The following is a 23,099-nucleotide window of genomic DNA, read 5'->3' on the forward strand; positions in this document are numbered from 1 at the left end:
CTAGGAAAATGCTGGGTCGAGTCGCCTTGATGAAAATCATATTCCTCGTATAAGTTACATTAGTAAATTATGTGATCTCGTCAAATATGCGCGGTGTGGGTTGTTGTCAAGGGGTGCGTCCTTACTGCCAAAATGAAAAACAGTATGGAGTGCTTGATCAACTTACGTAGGGTCGTCTTTAGGTTTGAATTTATTGGAGGATGTAATGATACGAAGCAGCTATTTGATGTAATCGCCAATGAATCAAATCCCACAACAAATGCTTGAAGTAAGAGAGAAAAAAAAGATGTAAGAAGTTTTATTGCCATGTCAATAGTGTCTTACTCTTTTTAAAGAGTAACTAGAAATATCGTCAGCGAGGAGTCAAACTTTGAGACAATAATCTCAACACCTTTTTTGTTTCTCAGAAATTATTTTTCCTTACATTTAATGCTTGTTCATACAAATTTATCTGGTTTGAACAAAAAGTTATTAAACTCAGCGGGGTAAATAGAAGCGCGCTTATCTTGTGAAGTGTAACTCAGTCCGCTAATCGTTAACGCCTTGTAAAAGTTATTAACGCGAGGTTATTGCTAAACGACTTCATTTTCGATTGGTCTCCATCGTACATAATAACAAGGACAGTAAATTGTTTGAAACATTAAATTAATGAACCATAGCCGAGTTTATTCGCGAATATAAGCAGGAAGTAGGAGAAATCCTGAAGTGTTCTTCTAGAAATAGCTTTTTTTCTAAATGAACAGTTTGTTTTTGCTCTTTCCTTCTTTATTTGGTTTCTTTTTTTAGGCTTTCCGTTTGAGGCCATGGTTTATTATTTCCTCCCCACCATCTGTTTGTGTGTAGTAGAAAAGCTATAGCACATTGGAATAAAAATCGCTTATAGAAATTTAGACACGTGCTTGAGCGGAAGTGAAGCACAAAAAATACTAAAAACATCGGTTCCTTGTTAAACATCAAATTTTGAGAAGTAAAGTTCTATTTGGTGAAATACTAGTAGCATGTTGCTATGATACGCGCAAGATCCACCAATCGAAACGATATCTAGCAATAAGGCGGAGACGATCTCGAGAAAGAGCGTTCTCCAATTAGATAATAAAACCCACGCCCGTTTCGTACTACCATTTTAGGATTGATGGCACAGCTGCTAAATGAGCGTGATTTTGCAAGAGATCCTGCTATAAAAAAGGCTGACCGTAGATTTGATCACAGACAAGAAGACAAGTGAGGCCGCGTTATTTCGCAAGCAAGAATGACTTCCAAAACAACAATCGTCCTGACTCTGCTAGTGCTGTTAGCAGTGGCAGATCTATGCGTATCCTACAGCTGGGTTTCGAGTAGAGGGAAAAAAAGGAATTTATTGGTAAGTCAGAAAACAGTTAAAGTTCGGCTTAAGATAAATATGATCTTCCGCGCCATTCGTGAGACGATTCATTGCTATGGATGTATTAAACTCTATTTGGACTAAAAAGCGTTCATCAGGACTCTAGTATTATCGCAACTGATTTTAGTTTTTTTAGTTTTTTTATACCGGGTGACATGTCGTTTTGATTAAATGCTTTTTTTCCATGTTGTTGAGGTCATTCTTGATCTTGAGGATAAACAAAGTACTAAAATATTTCAAGCATAGCTTGAAACGTATGATTAAGCGTCCGTTTGCTTTTTATTGATAAAAAAATCGATAAGGTTTTAATTAAAAATTGGAGTTTATAATGGGCTTGTGAGTACTTGATGGCGTACTCGTGGTCCTTCGAGCCGGACGTAAAGCTCTTTCTCGTATGACTTTAGTTATAACAGAAAAAAATATAAATATAATTCATCTAATAAAAGAGAAAACAAGGAAGACACATAGCTACAATGTGACCGTTTTGCGAGGGTTATAATTTGGCAGTTAAATACGAAGTAGCGTTTCGGAAAGACTAGATACTTGTGGAAAAGATAGAAGTTGCTCTTGGATTATAACGAAGAAATATCTTACAAACTTTGCAAGTGATAGCGTCAAGACAATGATACAAACTATCGAGGTTAACAAGATTATATCACCAGATCACTAGTATCTTTTAGAGCATAAGGAAATAAAATAAAACACTGGTTTCTTGACATAAAAACACAAATATATAGCATATAATTATGAACAAATGCTCAGCATATAATTTGTGCTTTTAATAAAGGGTAAATTTTGAGTGTAAGAAAAAGTAATTAGCTAGCGTCCTACCGGGCTGACTCACGCACAGTGTGCGGGATAATAAGTCGCCGTGGGCTCAATCGTTTAAAGAGCCTCAGTCACGAAAAATTATATTAGCCTATATTAAGATCAACATTCCTAGTGTAGTTTGATGTCATAACATGATAAAAACTGTACTAAGTTTTCAGACGCGACGCATCTTGACCCAGGTACTTCATACTTCGATTATTATGTTGTAATTTTATTTGTCAAAAATACAATAATTAAGGGGGTAGGGCACTGGGGGCACACAAGTATAAGGAAATGACTTGTAGGGGCGTGGCTGTGCCCCTGATATTTTTCTATTCCAAGGCCTGTTTGGCACTGATTATTATTAACAACGTCCGATTTCCCTTACTTTTGCCAATTGAAATCCAATTCAACATTTTTTATAAGAACGTCTAGCATGAGATTTTACCAAATTTTTAAGCATGCAAAGAACATGAAAATGTCGAGACTCAGATATTTTAATTTTATCACCTCACACGGTTACCTCAAGGAGAGAGGGAATCACTCAAGTGAGATCGGTGATGAACGGGTGAAATAAAGGCTAGTCGGCGGCTCTCTCTCAATAACAGAAAGAGTAAAAGACAAGTGAGATCAGGTGATAAACGGGTGAAATAAAGGCTAGTCGGCGGCTCTCTCAATAACAGAACGAGTAAAAAACAAGTGAGATCAGGTGATGAACTTAAACTAGAAAGGAAAACACCAAGGGAAGTTGAGGGAAAAATCGAACCGATTGAAAATGGAAATGAATAAAATGAAAGCATGAGTTTCATATCTCATAAAACGCGCAGGTCTCATTACAACCATAATGATTATGGTTAGAATGTCTTGAAAGCAAGAATTTCATAGGCACATATAGAGATATTTAAATTTTTTTGAGCAAAACCATGTTATTTAGTAAATGCTTATCCAGAAATAGAAATGCTTTTGGGAAGGAATCTAAGTTCATCAAAGAGTCTTGTATCATAACTTTGGTTAAAAAAAAGTCCCAACGATGAGCTACAAAAGACCCCGAGATGAGCTTCTATTGCTCTTGGGACAATTGTGAGTAAATATTGTTTAAATTTTTTTTTTAATAAATAACTTTGGTTATTATATATTTGTTTGATTATCCTTTTGCTGTATTTTCGCTGCACCTGTAACCTGTTCATTGTCATCTCTAACCACGCTGCAGGCAAAATATGTATTTAACAAGGAATTAGTTCAAGTGAAAATGCATTGTACAAAATAAGTGCAGCTTTTTAAATACGACGTTTGTAGATTTAACAGGTAAAAATAATTGTTTCGTTTATCAATAGTTAACGTTAATGAAAGGAGCGCATAAATAGGTTTTACTCATCAATTGAAGGCGAACAACTTCATCGCTTAATTATTTGTTCCCTCATTAAGGAGGCGAGGCTCTCAATTATTCAATCCATTTTCAAAAAAAGGCTTTCTTTTATTTGAAAGGAAACGCACCTGGTCCTTCCTGCTTTTTTTATATTTATTTTGTGAGATTTGAAGTACTTGAATAGATATCATAAGAGCATTTCTCGGAAGCGCTAGATTTTATAAAACATGGTAAACTTTTAAATACAAGGGTAAAATGGAAAACAATGATACCTTTTAAGGCTTACATTAGAAGAATACTACATAATTTTTTTTAAAAAGACGCCTATTGATATAGGGAGGATTAGATAATGTTCATCGTATAAGTGGATGGAAATTAGGGGATTTCAGTCCCCTTCCCTTTATTTTTGAATTTTCTTATCACTGCATGGAATGGAGGAAGCATTATAATAAAAAACTGTCCAGATATTAGATATTTTCCAATAACATCTGACTGCACATTCCCCCTTGCTTAGCCTGGGTAACCAACAAATGATCGACAAATGATTGATCAACAAATGAGACAAAGCTACCTCCTCTATTTCTTCCCTGCATCAACGACTGGTAACACATCTATTTCTATTCACAGACTGGTAACACATCTCTTTCTATTCACAGATGCGAAAATGGTCCGAGTTATGCAAGCGGTCACCAGAACTGTGCGCCTTCTTGGACCCAGAATCCCAAAAACGCCCGCCTGAAAACCAGAACAGATTCTAAAATAATCAACTTATTCGACGGGAATCGAGCAGTATTGGACATATGACTATTTTGGTAAAATAAGCTAGAAATAATGAACACTGTTAAAGTACATAGATATTTTTTGTGTTATTGAAACCAATGCAATGCTCTGAAATGCGATGAAATCGGAAGAGCACAAGTAAATAAAGTGTGCAAACGTTACTTTTTGTGGAGTTCTTACAAACGGAACAAATACCATGAGATAAATTTGTCTTAAAAGTGTGAGAAACTAATCACCTCATCCCACGTGACCCATTGGCTCCCTCATCCCACGTGACCCATTGACCCCTACGTGACCCATTGACTCCCTCACCCCACGTGACCCATTGACTCCCTCATCCCACGTGACCCATTGACTCCCTCATCCCAAGTGACCCATTGACTCCCTCATCCCACGTGACCCATTGACTCCCACGTGACCTATTGACCCCTATCCCACGTGACCATAATAAGTCATAATTAGCCATCATGTTGCCCCGCTCGCCTTTTTCCTGTTCGTTCTCCCTGATGGATTATCGTGCTACGCCTTTGCACGCCTAGTTCTATTGTGAAAAAATAAGGAACTATACGCACACATAGCATGTTGTCTGCGCAAATAGCACAGACTACACAAAAACTACACGCGCAAACGCGCAGACTACACGCAAACTACACGCGCAAACGCGCAGACTACACGCAAACTACACGCGCAGACTACACGCAAACTACACGCGCAAACGCGCAGACTACACGCAAACTACACGCGCAAACGCGCAGACTACACGCAAACTACACGCGCAAACGCGCAGACTACACGCAAACTACACGCGCAAACGCGCAGACTACACGCAAACTACAGGCATTAGATCTACTTCTGATCTGCAATGTACTTATCCTGTAACCCGATTGGAAATCTAAAAAAAAAAAAAACGGAATTAAAGGACGTTTTGGTCAAAACAAAACAAACTTTGCTTATTATAAAGACTCCCAGGATAGGATGCTATATATTTTTTATTATTATATGAAAACTAAGACTGAAATAGTTTTCCCTATGCTGCTTAGCGATAAGCCCCCTTACCACGCATGCGCGCCAACACTAGGCACAGGCTTCCCGACCTCATCAGTGAAGAGTGGGAACGAGTTTGAGTAGACTTCGAGTACACTTTATAACGCTAGCTCTCAACTCTTAGATTCTAGCTCGGGGAAGACCACTTTAAAGGTTTGTTTTATAAAGAAGATATCTATTCTTAATGGTCTAAAAGAGCCTAGGGCAGGCACTCGGGAGACCTGTGGTGATCTAAATCGATAGGGTCTGGGTCAGTTTTTCAAGGTGGCGGACAGTAAAATCATAGTAAACACGAATAACTGCGGATTTACATGGAATTTCTTGACGCTCAAATTGTTCTAAGAGAGGAAAGAAGCGAAAAGTGATAGAAGCGCACTCCTAGATATTGTATTTAATGTCCTAATAAGAAAGCGAGCGAGCATGAAAAACGACAGTTTTGAAAACAAATTGTTCTATATCAGGAAGATGATGATGTGGAAATGATGATGATTGTGTTGGTGCTAGTGATGATAATCTTGACAATCATGGTAGCTCATAGATTATTATTCGTGTGAATTTGTATGATGGTCTTATAAATCTAAGAGCTCCTGGCTGCACAAAGTCCCAGTGTCTTCACTGACAAGGTGGGGAAGCCTGGTACCGAGAGAGAATCACGTGATGAAAATAACACTCCTTCCTGGTAACAAGAAACCATTCAGAATGCTTTTTTATACGACACAAGTCGACGTGTAGATTGTGTAGATTTTATATAAAAAAATAATCATTTCCCGTCAAAACCTCGACAGCATCAAATGTCTTTTTCCACCGATCTCTTCTCTTTTGGTTAATCCCACAGGTGGTCAGTCGTATGAATACTTTCGTTGATGTTGTTGTGTGCTTGTTTTCTTATCAGCTACTCGATAGAGTTCTTGTTTTCTTTTTAAGCAAAATCTTCTTGCGGCTTGGCAGAACCCTTCCATTTCTCGTTTAGCCTACAGTATAGATAGGGAGGAATTGTGAGCAAAATGAGCATTTTATTGCGTTAAAGATAAAAAACATGAAAGGCTAGAAAACGAACCTAACATACCAGCGGCGTAGCCAGGATTTTTAACAGGAGGGGGCCTAAAAAGGACTTTCAAGGCCTTTTTTTCTGTATTTTAGATAATGTCTCATACATTTACTGGGGGGGGGGCCTAGGCCACCCCCCTGGCTACGCCCCTGCTTACGTTTAATATCGACGGATAAAATACTCTAGCGGATCTAGGGGTGAGGGTGGGGCTAAAGCCCTCTTTTTGGCTGGAAAAGTTTTATGTACAATCACCCTTAAACACCATTCTTGCTGTGCATTCTCTGATGAAACTGTCATTGAGGGTCCTGCCCCAAATACGTTTCCTAGATAGACGACGAACGGTAACCGGAAGTTCAGCTTGTAAAGTGTGTAAGTATTGGCTTGAGCCTAATGGAAGTACCTTATTACACTTAATTTTCTTGACACTTCAATTTCTCGCGAATTTCGCGATTTTAAAAGATTCGCAAAAAAAAGGGACGCGAAAATTAAATTTCGTGAAAATTAGGATGCGCGAAAATTAAGTGATTACACAAGAAGCCTTTTGGGGAATATTGGCCGTTTAAAATGAGCTTTATGGAAACACCTTGTTTATTAGTGATGCTCCTATACATAGTACGGTAACCAAGTACGGTAAGAGGTTGAGTTGGACTTGTATTTATATACTTTTATAAAACTAAATTTAGCTCACTCATCTTTTTGTTACAAATTGTTTCAGTTTTGATGATTACAGCACATTCCACTTGTTTTGCTTGATTTTATTATCTTAAAATCGCGAAATTGCGAAAATAAAGCGATCTGTTTTTTTTACAAAAATAGAAAAATCGCGAAAATAAAGTGTAGCGAAATATCGCCATCTCAAAATCGCGAAATTTTGACGTCGCGAAAATTAATGTAATAATGTAACCTTTCTTTATCACGTGGGCTTACATAAGAAACTTGTGTTGCTCTAGCGTTCAAAACACAAATCGCCTTCTCTCGGTTGCAAAAATCAGCAAACGAGCTCATGTTCTCTAACGGTTACTTTTGAAAAAAAAAACACGCTTTGTTTTACAGCCACATAGGCCTGGACTAGAACATGATTTTTTGGAAGTTTTCTTTGAAAGGCAACAAAAACGAATAACCATGTATTTCCAAACTTATGCCTTAGGACCAAAAACGGGACCAGCAGCGCCCCTGATACGCCAATATGTGCCATGGCTGCAAACATGAATGAATTACATATTGAGTTTTAGTGTTTGTGATGTCCTTCATCAAATATTTCAATCAGAAGTCTTAAATCAGTTCTATTGTAAGGTTATATTGTTATTTATATTGGTGGAATGCTCCTGTATATTCATTGATGATGTTGTTTGCTAGTTTATTAATGAAATGCTCCTGTATATTCATTGATGATATTGTTTGCTAGTATATTGATGAAATGCTCCTGTATATTCATTGATGATATTGTTTGCTAGTTTATAGATGAAATGCTCCTGTATATCCATTGATGATATTGTTTGCTAGTTTATAGATGAAATGCTCCTGTATATCCATTGATAATATTGTTTGCTAGTTTATAGATGAAATGCTCCTGTATATCCATTGATGATATTGTTTGCTAGTTTATAGATTAAATGCTCCTGTATATCCATTGATGATATTGTTTGCCAGTTTATAGATGAAATGCCCCTGTATATCCATTGATGATATTGTTTGCTAGTTTATCGATAAAATGCTCCTGTATATCCATTGATGATATTGTTTGCTAGTTTATTGTGGTCAGCTGTATTGCCATTATGGTAAATTTTAAAAGATAAAACAGCCAAACATCAAGGATGATATTTGCTTTTAAAAGTGACTTAAATGTTATGTTTTCTAAAAATGTAAATCATCGGAAGACGAAAACGTGGTCGTTCTCTTGTTTCCTTCAATTTCTCGTCAATCGACTGTAGTTGGTGCTCCCAGCCATGACGTCACTTTTGAGGCTTCAAAGAGATTTCGCGAGTTGTTTCTGAATTAAGTAATAGGAAATCTGAATTATTTTTTCAAGTTTAGATATCATGTTCGCAGACTAGTCAGAATGTGTATTCATGGAAATGAAAATTAAATCGAGCCACTTGAAAAATACGGGCCTCACTTCATCTCAGCAATTCACGCTTCAAGACGCCACACAAGCAATTTGCTTTCGACAATTTTAAAACAAAGCCGATCCGATTAATTTTGCTACTCCTTTAGCCTTTCCCAAAAAATCTTAAAAACATTGTTCAACTGCATTATCACCACATTTGATATTGAGCGTCCTTGCACGTGGACTTTGGTACCAAACTGTAAATGTAACAGAATACATGTAACATAATTTCTATAAATTACTTGGGCGGTGTTGTGCATGGCACTCCGTGGCACGTGGCACCTTCCCTTTTTAGTTAACTTATACTTTTTGTCTGTTTTTTGTTTTTGTTTTATATGGTTTCTGAAACCTTTGCAATAATTTATGTTGTTGACTCAATAAAGTTGAAAAAACTCTCAATTCAAATTTCAGTTTACAAATGCACACCACACCGCCATTATAAAAACGTACAATTTCACATGCTCCATGCAGGATTCGACAAAAGGACAAATTCGGCTAAGCAATGGTATTACTCGACGCGTATACGGAGAATGCACAATGAAAGCGTGCATCTCTTGTTTATATTCTTTGCTCCACTGGCGCGCATGCGTGATTTGGTTTATACCGTTGCATAATACGCAGACACGGAATAGTTACAGTAACTGCACAACTAATAATTTAAGAATGATTGTTAAGAACATATTCAGCCCTAAGAAGTCCAAAAATAAAAACGGTTTAGCCTCAGCTGAAAATTAGACGTTTTTTTTTATAAAGTGTGTATTCGTTCAACGGCCAAGCTGAGATGGATACAGTACAAGCTCTTCTCATCATCTCTTCGTATTCATGACGTATTCATGAAATGCTTATTCCACTTAAAATGTATCTAATAGCAAAAGGCTGAAAAGATAAGTCATGCTCGGTCACATTATTTAGCGATCCACAGGGGCTCACAGTACTTGTCTTTGCGCTGCTCTGATTCTTTAGATGTCAAATAGGATAAATGTTTGTGAAATAAAAACACAACTATTGTTGATTTTGTAATTTATGATCTATTTACAATGTTAGATTTGGATGATTTATCTTGTTACAATCTAGATGCACGCTGAGCTAACGTCTGCTTCCTGGATGGAGAGAGTGGTGAAATAACAGGTGCTCTCCCACGACAGACAGGTGATGATCTTTATCGTAATTCTCACTACCATATCAAGAACGTGCTCTGCCGCAAATGAAATCTTTATAAACACCTTACTTTGCTTTAAAAAATCAAGACGTTGGAATCTTTCCCCCTAATTATACGAGAAAAATTTGATACTTTGACATTCTCTGAGTGTAGTTCTTATTAAAAGAATTTGATCCATTAAAACATTGTACAATAATTATATAAAATTCCTTTTCTAATTGTGAGCTACCGTAAACTTAGAGGAAACATTACATCTGAGTAGTTGTTAGAGATTTAGAGAGAAGCACCAAAAGTCTAACAATATCTCCTTAAACTCTCTTACGTCGGTAAATCACAATCATTGTGTCTTTAGTTCGAAAACAATGCGTCTTAAAAGATTTGATACTTATGATTATTCATGCGCACGGTAACAGTTATGGAAGTCTCCGAGCCATTCAAAGCTTTAAATCATCGTTAAATCAAATTGGGAATATATAGACCTATAAGACATTACCTTTTCAGATGTTCTTCTTACTATTCTTGGAGCTGGAGTCTCAAAATGGAAGTCATGGGGCATAAAACATTGGCTTTGCCGTACAACCAGGCCTAGGACCACCACTATTCCTAGAATAACCAAACTGCGCATTGTGAACGGGAATAGCAGTAAGGTGACGCCAAATTATGTGCGTGATTCGAGCCGCTCTCAGTATGACGGCACCGCTGGCGTTAGCTTCTGATCTCTACCCCTATTCTATAGATCTTATATAGGATAATCAACAAGCGAACTCAACGCCTACTGTTTCTGTATCATGGTCTAGCGGATGCGAGTACAACTGCACCTGTTTTACACACACTTCATCGCTTCATTAAGCATTTGAATTCTTGCGCGGGATGTGATAGCTGGAGGCGAAGTCAAGTATCTCTTATCGCCAACCTGAAAAACCATGGATTTCATATTTTTGGGGTTAAGCATTGAATGGATTGATAGCTAATTATTCACTTTAGTTATTCTTATAAGTAATTACTAGGCAATGGTTTGGTAACGGACAACTGTCGAAGATCCTGTATTCAACCATAGATGCAGTTATTAGTTTAGTGCATTATTATTTTATGGACGTGTAAAATCACAATCTGTAAATCCAATAAAACCTCTCTCCGCGAACAATAGCCTTTTACCAACTGGGCGTTAGCTGATATCGAACCATCAGACAACAGGAAAAATAACATGTACTTTTAAAGTGAAATATCTTTAATGCAGCTTTAAAGCAGACATCTAGATGCCAACGCCACTAGTCCAGGAAATAGCTCACTAAGGTTTCCTGGACAAAATTGTATCCAAAAACTTCAGGTAAGTTAGTAGAACATTGAGATATGATTTAAAGTATATAGATGAGCCCGAAATATTGATCTAGCCTTACAGTACACGTGAAGTACTAAAATCGATTGATTTATCTCGTCTTTGATTGGACACGCGCGTTTAATATGTTTTCATGCGCACGGAAGATTTTGTATCTCATTTATTCAAACCAAAACGTTTAGCATATCAAGGATCAGCTTGGAAAACCTTATTTTCATATCAAAGAGGATACAATCTATAAAGGTGCGTCACAGAATTGTAGAATTCCGTGTTTGAAAGGGTTAAAAGTATGAAGGAAGAAGTGGAGCCCTTCCTTGGCTGCATTCTAATGAGCTTTGACCAGATATTTCACTTTTGAACTAGCATTTAACATAGCATTAGTATGGTTCATTCAGTTATTTATGGATAAGAAGTATTGAAATGCTAGACACTTTTTAAGTAAGAACAGCACTCCTTTCATGTGTAAACGTAAACTAAGGAATGGCAAGAGGAGCGTGGAGTGTTGGAATATTCCCTATAAGATTCCTAATGTGCAAAACACTTACATCGTCATCATTTGTATTGAACGAGCTTAAGGCAGTTGCTAGCTTTTAGACGGTAATGTAGCTGTATTTTCAATAAAGATAACAGGGCTAAAGGAAAATAAGGCTTAGAATCGATACTTTAGGTACTTAGGCACTTCGCTGTTGCCTTGCAAGGTCTGGTTGAGGGTTGGGCTCTAAGAAGTCCCATAATGAATATGGTAATTAAGATTGATGTTTTCTTCTTGTGTATTTCCATACCTTTAAAGCATAATACTTATAATACGCTATCTCGCGAAAGCCTGGCAGGAAAAGCCAAAGCAGATCTCTAAAAAGTGTGGTTGCCAGAGGTTCTTGATGTAGCTGGTTTATAACGAAAATGTCAATAACACAAGGCTTGGTGGGGATTTATCAAGTGTGGGAACGTAATAAGCAATTTATTTCATAACATTTTCTTGGCTCTAGCCCAAAATCCTCTCCCCTCACTCTAAGTCTGTATAATAATAGTGAGTGCTGTACCTGCACAGGGAACCCGAGTCTTGTCATAAAGTACTGCCCTGTTATATTTTACAAGATACAAATCACCTAGTCTTTTGAAAGACTTTAAGGTTCGAATTGTATCAATGTAATTAGCAAAGTGTTAGCTCATTAAAAATAAAGCCTTTTTAGGCGGAAGGAATGGATTGATAAAATATGTTTGGTCTTGCTTGTATTAATTTCGTTTATAAAATTTTACCATGCTTTAACCTTTATAGATCGATTTTGATACCTCATGACCATAGAAGCATCGTTTTTCTAAAATATTCAAGATGGCAGAGATGATAATGTGAACGTCTTCCCTGCGGGCTTAGTCCTTGATCGTTGTGCAAGATAAGGATTCTTGCTTAAATGCCACACTAAAAGTAAAAAAGTAAAAGATTTTCGTGGCAAAAAGACAGTATATTAAACTTTGCCTATTGTAACACCTACCTACATTAAAAAAAAGGGAATGCTCGCAACAATTTGTCAAGGGAAAAGATAAAGCGACAATGGTAATGCAATGGTGACATAGAACTTCCATAGGTAATGCAAAGCTTGCTAAGATAAATGAAATAAAAGTCTTTGTATAACACTTTTCTTCTTGGTGGCTAAAATTAATGTGTCGTTTTCAATTTCTTTTTGTGCGTCATGTTCCTTCCGTTACATTAAATATGATTTTTTGTCTTAAAACATTAGTGAACGCTTTTGCCTATTTTGATAACCATTTTTCCGTTAAATTTTATACAAAATGATAATACGATAAGAACTGTTGTCGGTTGTTACATGGGTTCGGTTACAATGATCGTAGTGGCTGTCAAGACGATAGAGTAGAACGGCCTTCCCTTCTCAACACTCGAGTGAGGTTTAGCGAATCACCTTGAGGGTTTTCACGGCCATCTATTAAAGAAGGCCACTCACTCCGCTATACTACACTTCGGCTCAATACCAAGTAATCCATCCATTTTCATCGGCTAATTCAAGCGAGTTGCTGAGATATCAATCAAATATTGTTATCAAATATCAGAGTTCAATAGTGCATGGTTAGTTTAGGTAAACTGTTGCATTTTCAAATGTTATCAACAACAAAGGAGTGGTTGTTCGACATTCTTTAATGAAACGTTGTTCATACAAGCGGCTAATAGCAATGATCTAGCAGTAGGACCGAAAGTACTTTGGGAGTTTTCAGTGAAACTGGAGAAAGGGTAGGGGGTGTGAAAGGTGTCTATCATAACTGTTCTTCAGTCTCCTACATTTGGTTGCAATTATAATGACACATAATACTTTTCGATTTTTGACCTCCCATTTGCCCATAATCGTGGATACCTGGAATTTCTTAGCGCAACAAATTCCACCACGGCATATTTCCCTTTGACTTGATCTCTGTGAGTGTGGTTTTTAGTGCTTCTCCCGTGATTTACTTGAAAATGAGACGGCGATCATACTCTCTGATTTATTTCATAGCGAGCATTGAAGCACAATTGCGCAGTTAACTATCTGGGTGACTTCTTGGTTACCGAAATAGATGTTTCATCACAGTTTAAATTATTTTATTGAATTTTTTAAGAGCTCCTACCGTGGCATATATTGAGCACAACGGGATCTTTCCCGTTTTATTACCCAGGACTATGGACAAGAAATGAAAATACCTCGAGGACACGACCAGAAACTTTATACAATCTTGAAAATTCGAAACAAAAAAACTATATTAGCATTTTTGATCCCATGTTCGTGAGAAACGTGTTTCTTTAGAAACCCTCTCGTAGAAACGACAACCTTTATAAGGTAGGATAGAACTTTCAACAATTGATTAAAATTGGTTAGAAATAGAATAACCTCATAAGAAGAAAAAGAGGCAACAAAGCTTTTCTGTAAAACGTTTATTACATATAAGTATATTGTTCAATCAAAACGTCTGATGTCATCTGTACCATCCTTGATCATCGAGGCTTACCATCGTTTTTGTCAGAAGTATATTCGTAAAAAGACAATTACGGTCACATTTTGCGGATATGCCATCGATCATTTTGATTACCTTGAAGGAACAATTAGAAGCAAAAACTTCCTCTACCACCCGTAGTCTTTAGTATTGTAGAAAAAATAACAAGAACTGAAGGTTGATGAAATCAAAAAGGAAATTGCGTTAAATTATCAAAAGGAAGAGATGACAACTGGTAATAAATATTCAGAGGAAGTGAACGGCAGGACATACAAGCGCCCATTTAATCAAGTTATCAAAACTATTAACCTTGTTGTTATTTTTTCTCTGCTACTCTAAAAACGTGATTTTGCTTCCAAAGAAGGTGTACACGATGGGGAATTTCTAGAGTTAAGCAGTTAGGTGCTGTTATAATGAATGGGTACGTGCTATGGCAAAAGTTGCTTTTTGCTCATTACTTCGATCACATCCGCTTTTTCTGTTGACCAAACGAACGGAAGGTTTAGGGCTGTTTGAATGCTACGCCAACCCAGAGTTTATTACTAACACTTTCCACTTCAAAGATCTAATTTAGACCTATCAATCTTACAATTATTAGAACAGACCAATATGCAATAAAAGCTGAACTCGAAGAGAGCCCAATTACTTTATCTGACAAAGTTCCAAGTGTTCATTTAACGACAAATGGCTAGAGTCCGGTGCTTGGTGTCTTTGACTGTTCTGGTAGTCTTGTTGTGCTTTATTCAACAAGCGCGGGGATTTGTTGGGGGCATCACCGTCCCACAGCATGGGAAGCGTAGCAAAGAAACGTTACCAAAGGTAGGATGTCACTATTGTGTTATACCGCTCTGCCAAAGGTAAAAGCTTAAGGGGGAAGGATGTACCTCACCTAATAAGGTTCTGTCACACGTTTTTTGAGCTGTAACTTGTTTCACACAAAAGGGCAAAGTTTTCGCTGCGAATTGAATAATTTTATTGCGGCAGTTAGCTACCGACAAAAGTGAGAGTCAGTGTAATGCTTCACCTCGTTATTTAGTGGTATGGACTGGAGAGATAAGATGAGGAATATCAGGAAATAGAAATAAAAGGGTGTTTTGTCAAAGTTTTACCCCCTTGTAGCTCAAGAGCATGCGGCTCGGTGCGATTAGAATATCCTACTCTTTGTCATTGGTGATGATGATGAATTATCTCCTCCTACAACCAGCGAATAAAAGGCTAAACCTTTCTCATTTGCATTTTCAGAGGGCCATCTTGAACTACTGCTTAACAGTGGGGGCCTGGTGCCAAGTAAATCCTGACGCCCGTGAATGTCGTCACTTGGAAGAGACAATAGTCTCTACAAATAGACAATAGTCTCTACAAATTTTCCGCACCTTCTTTGGGATGATATTATTATATATTGCAGACTTATAATATATGTAATAGTATACAGCTTTGGGCAAATCATTTTCGATAATATAAAATTAAATCATTAATGAGAGTGCGAGGTCTCTTCGATGAGGTGAAAATCCCCCGTTGTTTGTAGGGGATATACAGGCGCGAACCCAGGATATGCTGAGAGGGGAAGGGGGTGATCAGTCATAGGTATCATAATATATTTTTGTATTATGAAAAAAAAGACATTTTTGAAGGTAAATCAATAAGAATCAAGGCAATGTTTGGCTCCAAAGACTGTGCGGTCGCCCTATGCACCCCACCCCCCTAGGTACGCACCCCACCCCCCCCCCCCCCCCTAGGTACGCTTCTTGGGTAGTTTCTTGGTGTTACGGGGCACCAGCACCAAAAACACAATGGAACAAAATCCAAAAACAAAGACCTTAGAACGAGACAATAAAATAGAGTACAAAGGCCTTGAGCACGAAAAACAAAGCTCCCCGTAACACCAAGGAATAGCCGCTTATTGCGTCGATTTCTTTTGGAATCACACATAGGGATTTTAACACTAATACTATAACTACAAAATCGTAGGAAAAAAACACCGGACTGCCTCTATCTGCTGGTGTGCGTTGGACCTTGTGGTCTGCGTCAACAGTTTATTAATCAATAAAGAAAAAGTCGACAACAACGCAGATTTATGTTTTTTAAAACGATATTTCGACAGGCCAATACCTGCCTTCTTAGGTTGACTTTTTTCTTTTAAAGGTTTAACTAAACTATGTGTACATAGCTAGACTACAGTTCCCGAAATTTGGAATTTGGATAAACTCGCACACAGTCGCGCTGAAATGATTGATTTTCGCATTAAAATTCACAAGTTCCTTCTGCTTGCAGACCTGTTGCATACCTATCTAAAATGCGACAGGCGACTTCCCCTTAGAAACCACCACTTCAATAGACACGTGCAAATCGCCTATCGCAGCTATTCAACCAGGGCCGTACCAGGGGGTGTGGCACTGGGGGCATGTCCCCCCCTAATATTAAAAAAAGTTAAAGGAAATGACCCGAAGGGGTCTGGCTGCCCCGCTTACTATTTTCTTTGTTTCTGTACCGTGCCCCCTCCCACCCTTCCCCCCAAAAATATATATTTCGATAGCTCTGTCAACAGAGGGTGTGGCAAAACAAGCGAACTTGCGGTGATCAATTACATGTTCTCAATCATCCCAATAGAAATTGAGATGCATATCTCAAAAAACAACTAGGGCCCCCGAATGGTCCCCCGAAATTTCAATGTGTTCGCATGCTCGCATGCTCCGCCGGGGTCCTACGGGGCGCTCGCAAGCTAGCAAGTGCTTACCAAAGACCATTCGGGGTCCCTAACAACTGAGAAAAGCAACGGAAAGTGCACAATGGCCTTTCGATTGATGATCGGTGCTCTACCCAGGACTACTTGCGCGGGATCTTACTGAACGCCATGCCTCGGGATGTTTTCTGGAACTTTCCATAATGAATTAGAACAATCAATTAGAATCCCCGCAACATCAGCACGCATGCATTAAGATGTAAAAGACCCAATTAGGTTAATTAGACAGGTTCTGTGGCGCTAACTAGTAAACATGGACGTGAGCTTGCTGACAAGAAGTGAGATGTAAAAGGAAAAGCCCGCTTAACACCATGTGGGATTTGTTGTGGGAGTGGAGCCTGATGACGATCACCCTTATGGCGGTTGTCCGCCACGATGATGTCACAGGTATTATTTGCACATGCGCGCGCGTCAAAACCATGAAAGCGATTCTTGCTATCTATTTTTCTAAAAACTAAACACATTGACCCCTCAACCGGCCTGTATCGGCTTTGGGAAGTACCCACAACCCAAACAACAAGATGAAGATACTCAGGCATCAGTCTAAGGGATAAATGGTCTTGAAGATATGCATCCAACCAAGGTGTTGGCAACTACTCTTAAGCCAAATAGTAGCACAGGTTCTTTGAAAAATTTCAAATCGAACAAGGAAAGAAAAGCAGAATCACCCCTCTCAATAAAACGATCAAAATACCACACAAGGGAGAGACACAAATAGATACCTTTATTCTGATCTTCCAGGTTCATTTCCATGGCCTCAAAACACAATGTCCACTCCTTGAAGGCTTGTAAAACCACGAAGATGCCTTTACGAATTGAAAAGCATTCTAGGAGATCCAGGGAAAAATTCACGAGGGGAGGGCCAGTCAACACTCCTCTCCCCAAAGTCAGATGGTTTTTTATAAGTCTTTTCACCCCGAAGCCAAACAAATCAATTCCAGGTCATACAGACCCAGAATAGCAGTGTAAACAATTTAAGAAAGCATTTAGGAGAGCTTTGGGTGCTGGCTTCAGCACAACGACGAGGGATTAAAAGTGGGGACCGCAAAGCACAGTTGGGAAGCATGGATACCACTGACTAGGTGCAGCTGTGTTTGACTTTGACGGGCTGTATAAAACTCAGAATAGGGGGAAAAGTATCTGTTTTCAGTCTGTTTTTCGTAAATTTAGCTAAAAAATAGCCAGGAATCAATGGGTTAATCGACGTGATCAACTCTAACTTTATTTTTTAAAGCGCATGTTTATTTGTGATTTGATCAAGAGGCCTGTTCCCTGGAAATGGAAGATGTCAAGATCTCTGTATTTTAAACCGTTTTAAAATTGTTGATTATACGTTTGGGTGAACGTTGCAAACTCTCTATTATTCGCTTTTAAGCTTCGCTAATTAAAAAAAACATTTTATAGCATACCTTTAAAATTGAAATATTAAAGCATAGCCGTATAACAGGCCCCGAAATATTGGGGGAGGGCACGATACAGAAACATTTTATTTAACATTTTATCTTAAAAGAAAACAAAGGGGGGCACAGCCACGCCCCTACTATGATTAATTCCTTATAATTTTTGAAAATATTAGGGGGGCACGTGCCTACAGTGACCCACCCCTGCTACGACCCTGTTTAGGGTGTAGCTTCGTAAGCTAAACTTGAGTAAAATAAGGTTTTGAGTAAATAGAAAAAGGTTTCGACTTCGTACTCATGAAATTTGATGAGATTTATACAGTATGAGTTATTTTGAATTGGGATTTTTAAGGGTTAGGTCTTTGCTGCTGCAGGTATCTCTACATCCTCTTGCAGTCCATATTCAAAGTAAATTTTTCACTGCGGTCATATCTTGGTCCCAAAAGGGGGGAGGAAGAGGAGCTTAGATCCTAATGTATAAATCTTATATAAACCTTTTCCTACCCCGTAAGTAAATTTGTATCTTCTTAATGCTGTCACACGTGTTTAACTTCTATCACGTTTTACAGGCTTTCTTATGCTGTACTTCCACAACCGGTACTTTCACCTCTCCACCGCCATAGCGAGAACCATACTGTAAAACATGGTGCTTCACTGCGTGCCGATCATGATACCAATAAGGATGTGAGTACAAAGACTTAAAGACTTGAGAATATTAGTAAAAACACAGCAAGCTCTTCCACGCTCTCAAAATGACAAAGATTGTCTAAATAATTTCAGAATAAAAAAATGTATTATTTCAAGTTGATATAAAAATGACTTTTTGGGTGGCAAACCAGCGAACACTTTGAATTTTAGCGGCAAAAACAACCATAAAAATTACCATATCCTGCGCTTAGGAGTCAGGTGAAAACGCTCCTTGTCAGAAAGGGCTTATTTTCATTGAGAGATTTTTTTTATATTCATGTCATTTTCATATTCATGTCATAAAAAAGTTCTGCATATTCTCTACCTAATAATTTGAAGCCAGATAAATGATTGTTTTTTTTAGTTTGGCTCGGTGTTACCCAATTAGCCGTTTAGACTTGGACAAAGAACCTTATGAATCCCTTTTACGTGTCTACTACGACCCTTATGTTGACCGAAGCGACTTGAGCAACCCCGCCAGCGACGCTTACGATTCCAGCGACGTTGAGTGCGTAGTGTTTGACCCCGACAACAACAGCGATAGCAGTACGTTATCCGTGTTTCTTGAGCGATACATGAGTGACAATTGGGAAGGGCCTGAACCTTATAAGGAGCATCACGTGATCAAGGGAAAGAAATGGGTGGTGACGTCAGACGAGGGTTGTTCTGAGGATTGTTATGAAGATGACGTATCGTCTGCCAACAAGCTCGGATACGCAAGCGAGACGGACCAGCTCGAGGGGTTATGCTGATATTGCAAAGGGAGTACAGCCATCATCTCTGGTATCAAGTACTGTGAATTCAGAGATACGCGAAGGGGTAGCGAGACAAAAACCGGATTTCGCAAATCCAAACTCTAGCGTGATCCACCATGACGACGAGAAACACGAGACCATGACCACTGCTGCCAAATCACGTGGTAGTACTTCCCCAGCCACAGAGGATGTTTTGAGCGTAGGTCTGATAGCGCAGTTCGTGTCCAAGAAGCCTGATAACAGTGCTGCAGACACTCGACGTCGCACAAGGAACAAGGTCATGTCGTCAGACACGCCAAGGAGCAAGGTCTTGTCGTCAGACACGTCAAGGAGCAAGGTCTTGTCGTCAGACACGCCAAGGAGCAAGGTCTTGTCGTCAGACACGTCAAGGAGCAAGGTCTTGTCGTCAGACACGCCAAGGAACAAGGTCATGTCGTCAGACACGTCAAGGAACAAGGTCATGTCGTCAGACACGCCAAGGAGCAAGGTCTTGTCGTCAGACACGTCAAGGAGCAAGGTCTTGTCGTCAGACACGCCAAGGAGCAAGGTCTTGTCGTCAGAAACGCCAAGGAGCAAGGACTTGTCGTCAGACACGTCAAGGAACAATATCTTGACGTCAGACACGCCAAGGAACTAGGTCTTGTCGTCAGACACGCCAAGGAACAAGGTCTTGTCGTCAGACACGCCAAGGAGCAAGGTCTTGTCGTCAGACACGCCAAGGAGCAAGGTCTTGTCGTCAGACACGCCAAGGAACAAGGTCTTGTCGTCAGACACGCCAAGGAACAAGGTCTTGTCGTCAGACACGCCAAGGAACAGGGTCTTGTTGTCAGACACGCCAAGGAACAAGGTCTTGTCGTCAGACACCCTCCTCTCCGTCTGTGATGAGTCTCGAGAGAGAATCAAAGCCATTGATGATGTCAAGCAATTTCAGAAACTCTCAGGTGAGCCAATTAGTAACGCTACTTTCGGAAAATGTAGAAAATCGTAAATCAAGATCATACTTTTCACTTTTTCACTTTAATAAATTGCGCAACCTATTGTACAATATGTCAGTGCGCAGTGACACCTGCGCACTGACACCATCTACACGATGCCTAAAACAAGTCGGCATTCACATGTTTTATTATTGTATGATACCATGAACCTGTCTCCTCTTTCGAGAGAGAATGAGAGCACTTGATAATGTCACACAGTTCAAGAATCATTCAAGCAAGTAGAAGTTGAATAACCGTTTAATGTAACAACTGCCGCTAAATGTAATACTAACGCTTAATGTAGGAACAAATCAACACTTTATGTAATAAAACAGTTACACAGAAAAATTCAACGCTTTAACGCTTAATGTAAGAACACTCGACGCTTAATGTATTAACCAATAATTTAACTAAGGACGAAAATACTCATATCTCAGGATTGAAACATCGTCTGACAACCACACTTGGAAAATGTCATGTAGGTGTCAAGGGGGTGCATAAATAGTCATTTGAGAAGTGGCGTCATCGAAGTGTGGTTGCCCGACGATGTTTCTATCCCGAGATATGAGTATTTTCGTTTCAATAACGTCATCGATCTGAATAGGGTTGAGCGGTGATACAGAAGTCATAAAATCTCCATAGACCATAAAAAAAGGATGAAAGATATTTGACTGTTGTATCGATTGTCATGTGACACAAATCTTAAGTATCTTTAGGATTGCAAATTGCAAACACGTTTACTAAATAATTGTATCAGCGTCTCTAAATCGTCTCTTCTAGGAGTCGTGGAAGCAGCCGAAAATACAAAGTTAGTCCAGTATGTGTGCGACATTATCAACTCTTGCCAGGAAGTCGCAAAGGAACACAAGGGAACAGAGCCTACTTTAATTCCCGTGGAGGGAGAGAGGATGGACTTTCGCATGCCTATCAAGTCGATAGTAATGGTGGGCTGTTAGGTGACCTGTTTGAAGACTTCTACTTAAGACATTTGTTCGCTGAACCTAAAATAACACAGTGCAAGGCCCAGCAGCCGACTACCGCCGATAGCCTTCTAGATGACATTTATGCATGTGTAAAGATGCTTTTCCAAGGTACAATCAATCATGCACATGAAGACCTCGTGGAACCAGCTCTACCTGCACGTGATCTAAAAATGTCAGCAAAGGAAATTAGCAATAATGGTAACGTACATGCACATGAAGACCTCGTGGAGCCAGCTCTACCTGCACGTGATCTAAAAATGTCAGCAAAGGAAATTAGCAATAATGGTGACGTACATGCACATGAAGACCTCGTGGAGCCAGCTCTACCTGCACGTGATCTAAAAATGTCAGCAAAGGAAATTAGCAATAATGGTGACGTACATGCACATGAAGACCTCGTGGAGCCAGTTCTACCTGCACGTGATCTAAAAATGTCAGCAAAGGAAATTAGCAATAATGGTAACGTACATGCACATGAAGACCTCGTGGAGCCAGCTCTACCTGCACGTGACCAAAAGGTGCCAAGGAAGGGAGACACCGAAATAGAAAATGATAACAAGAAGCCAGCTCTAGTTACATGTGATCAGAAAGTGCCAGAAATGACTAGCAGCACAAGGAACGACGCATACGCACTTGATAACCTCATGGACCAAGCTTTGTCTGCAAGTGATCAAGACGAACCTGATTTCATTGCAGTCAGTGTCTTCGCTCCGGATGTACACGTGGCACCAGTTCAACCTAGTCAGGCAGCCTTGAGAGATCAGCGATGACGTTGAAGCACTTGATCAGCAAACAGGGCCAGCTATGCCCGTACGGGATCAGGAAGCTCCAAACCCAAATCAGACCATCGACGTTAAGCAAGAACGTGACAAGGAGGTGTTAAAAGAGGACGAGATCAGTGGAACAAGTGATCAGCATGCGCAAGTTATTACCGTTGATGGATGTGATCGGCTCTCCAAGGCTGTCAAGATTTGCGCAGTCGTGGCTGGGGCCGGGGCCGGTGCGCACCCACTGTATCGCTACCTCCGAAAGTAACATTTTATTTTTCTTATTCTGTTAGTATGGCGGATCAGAAGCGAGAAGTTTCCCTTATTGTTAAGGATAATTAAAGTTCATATCTTGGGTTGGGAAGGAAACAGTGACTAATTTATAGTTGGTAATATTGAGGATATGTTAGAACCTTACAGGGTTTGGATGTTACGGACTAATGTCGTGTAGTGATAGGCAACAAATGTGTTAATCAAACAATAGCATGTGGATGCTGGTAAGGTCTTGAAGATGTTAAGTTGATCTTCTGTTGGTCTATGTTTTTCGAGATGGTTGTCAAATTGGTTGTATATTCTTTGTTGTTTTGTTGTCTGTTTGTTTGTTATTAGTTTGGTACGGTAGTGTTTTGTGTTTTTTTTTTTTTGCTTGGCGATGTGTTTGCAAGTAGTTTGGTAGTATTTTCAGAGGGGTTGTTAGTCGGCTCATTCAAACTAGAAGATTGAGAAAGTTGTATTGGTTTGTTTGATGTGTTGGCTTAAGGTAGTGTTTTGCTAACTCTAGCTGTT

At 39.2% G+C, this 23,099-nt stretch overlaps 2 protein-coding genes and 3 long non-coding RNA genes across 7 annotated transcripts; 4 read left to right on the forward strand and 1 right to left on the reverse strand.

Moving 5' to 3' along the window:
• Positions 1–999: 999 nt before the first annotated feature.
• Positions 1,000–4,543, forward strand: LOC116619352. The gene is made up of 2 exons (XR_004296647.2): positions 1,000–1,360; positions 4,214–4,543. It is a non-coding gene; the product is annotated as an uncharacterized LOC116619352 (long non-coding RNA).
• Positions 4,544–5,308: 765 nt separating this feature from the next.
• LOC116618063 lies at positions 5,309–10,629 on the reverse strand. Its single transcript, XR_004296013.2, has 2 exons — positions 10,189–10,629; positions 5,309–6,352 (listed from the first exon to the last, which is right to left on the reverse strand). It is a non-coding gene; the product is annotated as an uncharacterized LOC116618063 (long non-coding RNA).
• A 274-nt stretch (positions 10,630–10,903) lies between these two features.
• On the forward strand, positions 10,904–15,487 carry LOC116618066. 3 transcript variants are annotated; one of them, XR_004296015.2, is made up of 3 exons: positions 10,904–11,022; positions 14,606–14,826; positions 15,250–15,487. It is a non-coding gene; the product is annotated as an uncharacterized LOC116618066 (long non-coding RNA). The 3 variants fall into 3 exon arrangements; XR_007312290.1 differs by lacking the exon at positions 10,904–11,022 and adding an exon at positions 11,260–11,274; XR_007312291.1 differs by lacking the exon at positions 10,904–11,022 and adding an exon at positions 14,047–14,428.
• A 3,124-nt stretch (positions 15,488–18,611) lies between these two features.
• LOC5500044 lies at positions 18,612–19,974 on the forward strand. Its single transcript, XM_032368532.2, has 2 exons — positions 18,612–18,831; positions 19,199–19,974. The coding sequence occupies exons 1-2, from the start codon at positions 18,791–18,793 to the stop codon at positions 19,584–19,586; spliced, it is 429 nt and encodes a 142-aa protein (XP_032224423.2). The 5' UTR covers positions 18,612–18,790; the 3' UTR covers positions 19,587–19,974.
• Positions 19,729–22,068, forward strand: LOC125556716. Its single transcript, XM_048730168.1, has 4 exons — positions 19,729–19,788; positions 19,860–20,174; positions 20,227–20,530; positions 21,344–22,068. Exons 1-4 carry the CDS (start codon positions 19,729–19,731, stop codon positions 21,517–21,519), a joined length of 855 nt encoding a protein of 284 aa, XP_048586125.1. The 3' UTR covers positions 21,520–22,068.
• Positions 22,069–23,099: the final 1,031 nt, after the last annotated feature.

The sequence above is a fragment of the Nematostella vectensis genome, chromosome 7 (genome assembly GCF_932526225.1).
Source record: "Nematostella vectensis chromosome 7, jaNemVect1.1, whole genome shotgun sequence".
Lineage (NCBI taxonomy): Eukaryota > Metazoa > Cnidaria > Anthozoa > Actiniaria > Edwardsiidae > Nematostella > Nematostella vectensis.

Bases quoted from the DNA above. Each gene is read 5' to 3' on its own strand.
- LOC125556716 (XM_048730168.1), top strand. From the start codon at position 19,729: ATGACCACTGCTGCCAAATCACGTGGTAGTACTTCCCCAGCCACAGAG. The intron at 20,175-20,226 runs GTCAGACACGTC...CCAAGGAACTAG, and splicing joins CCAAGGAGCAAGGACTTGTC to GTCTTGTCGTCAGACACGCC. The intron at 20,531-21,343 runs GTGAGCCAATTA...CGTCTCTTCTAG, and splicing joins GCAATTTCAGAAACTCTCAG to GAGTCGTGGAAGCAGCCGAA.
- LOC5500044 (XM_032368532.2), top strand. From the start codon at position 18,791: ATGGTGCTTCACTGCGTGCCGATCATGATACCAATAAGGAT. The intron at 18,832-19,198 runs GTGAGTACAAAG...TGTTTTTTTTAG, and splicing joins ATCATGATACCAATAAGGAT to TTTGGCTCGGTGTTACCCAA.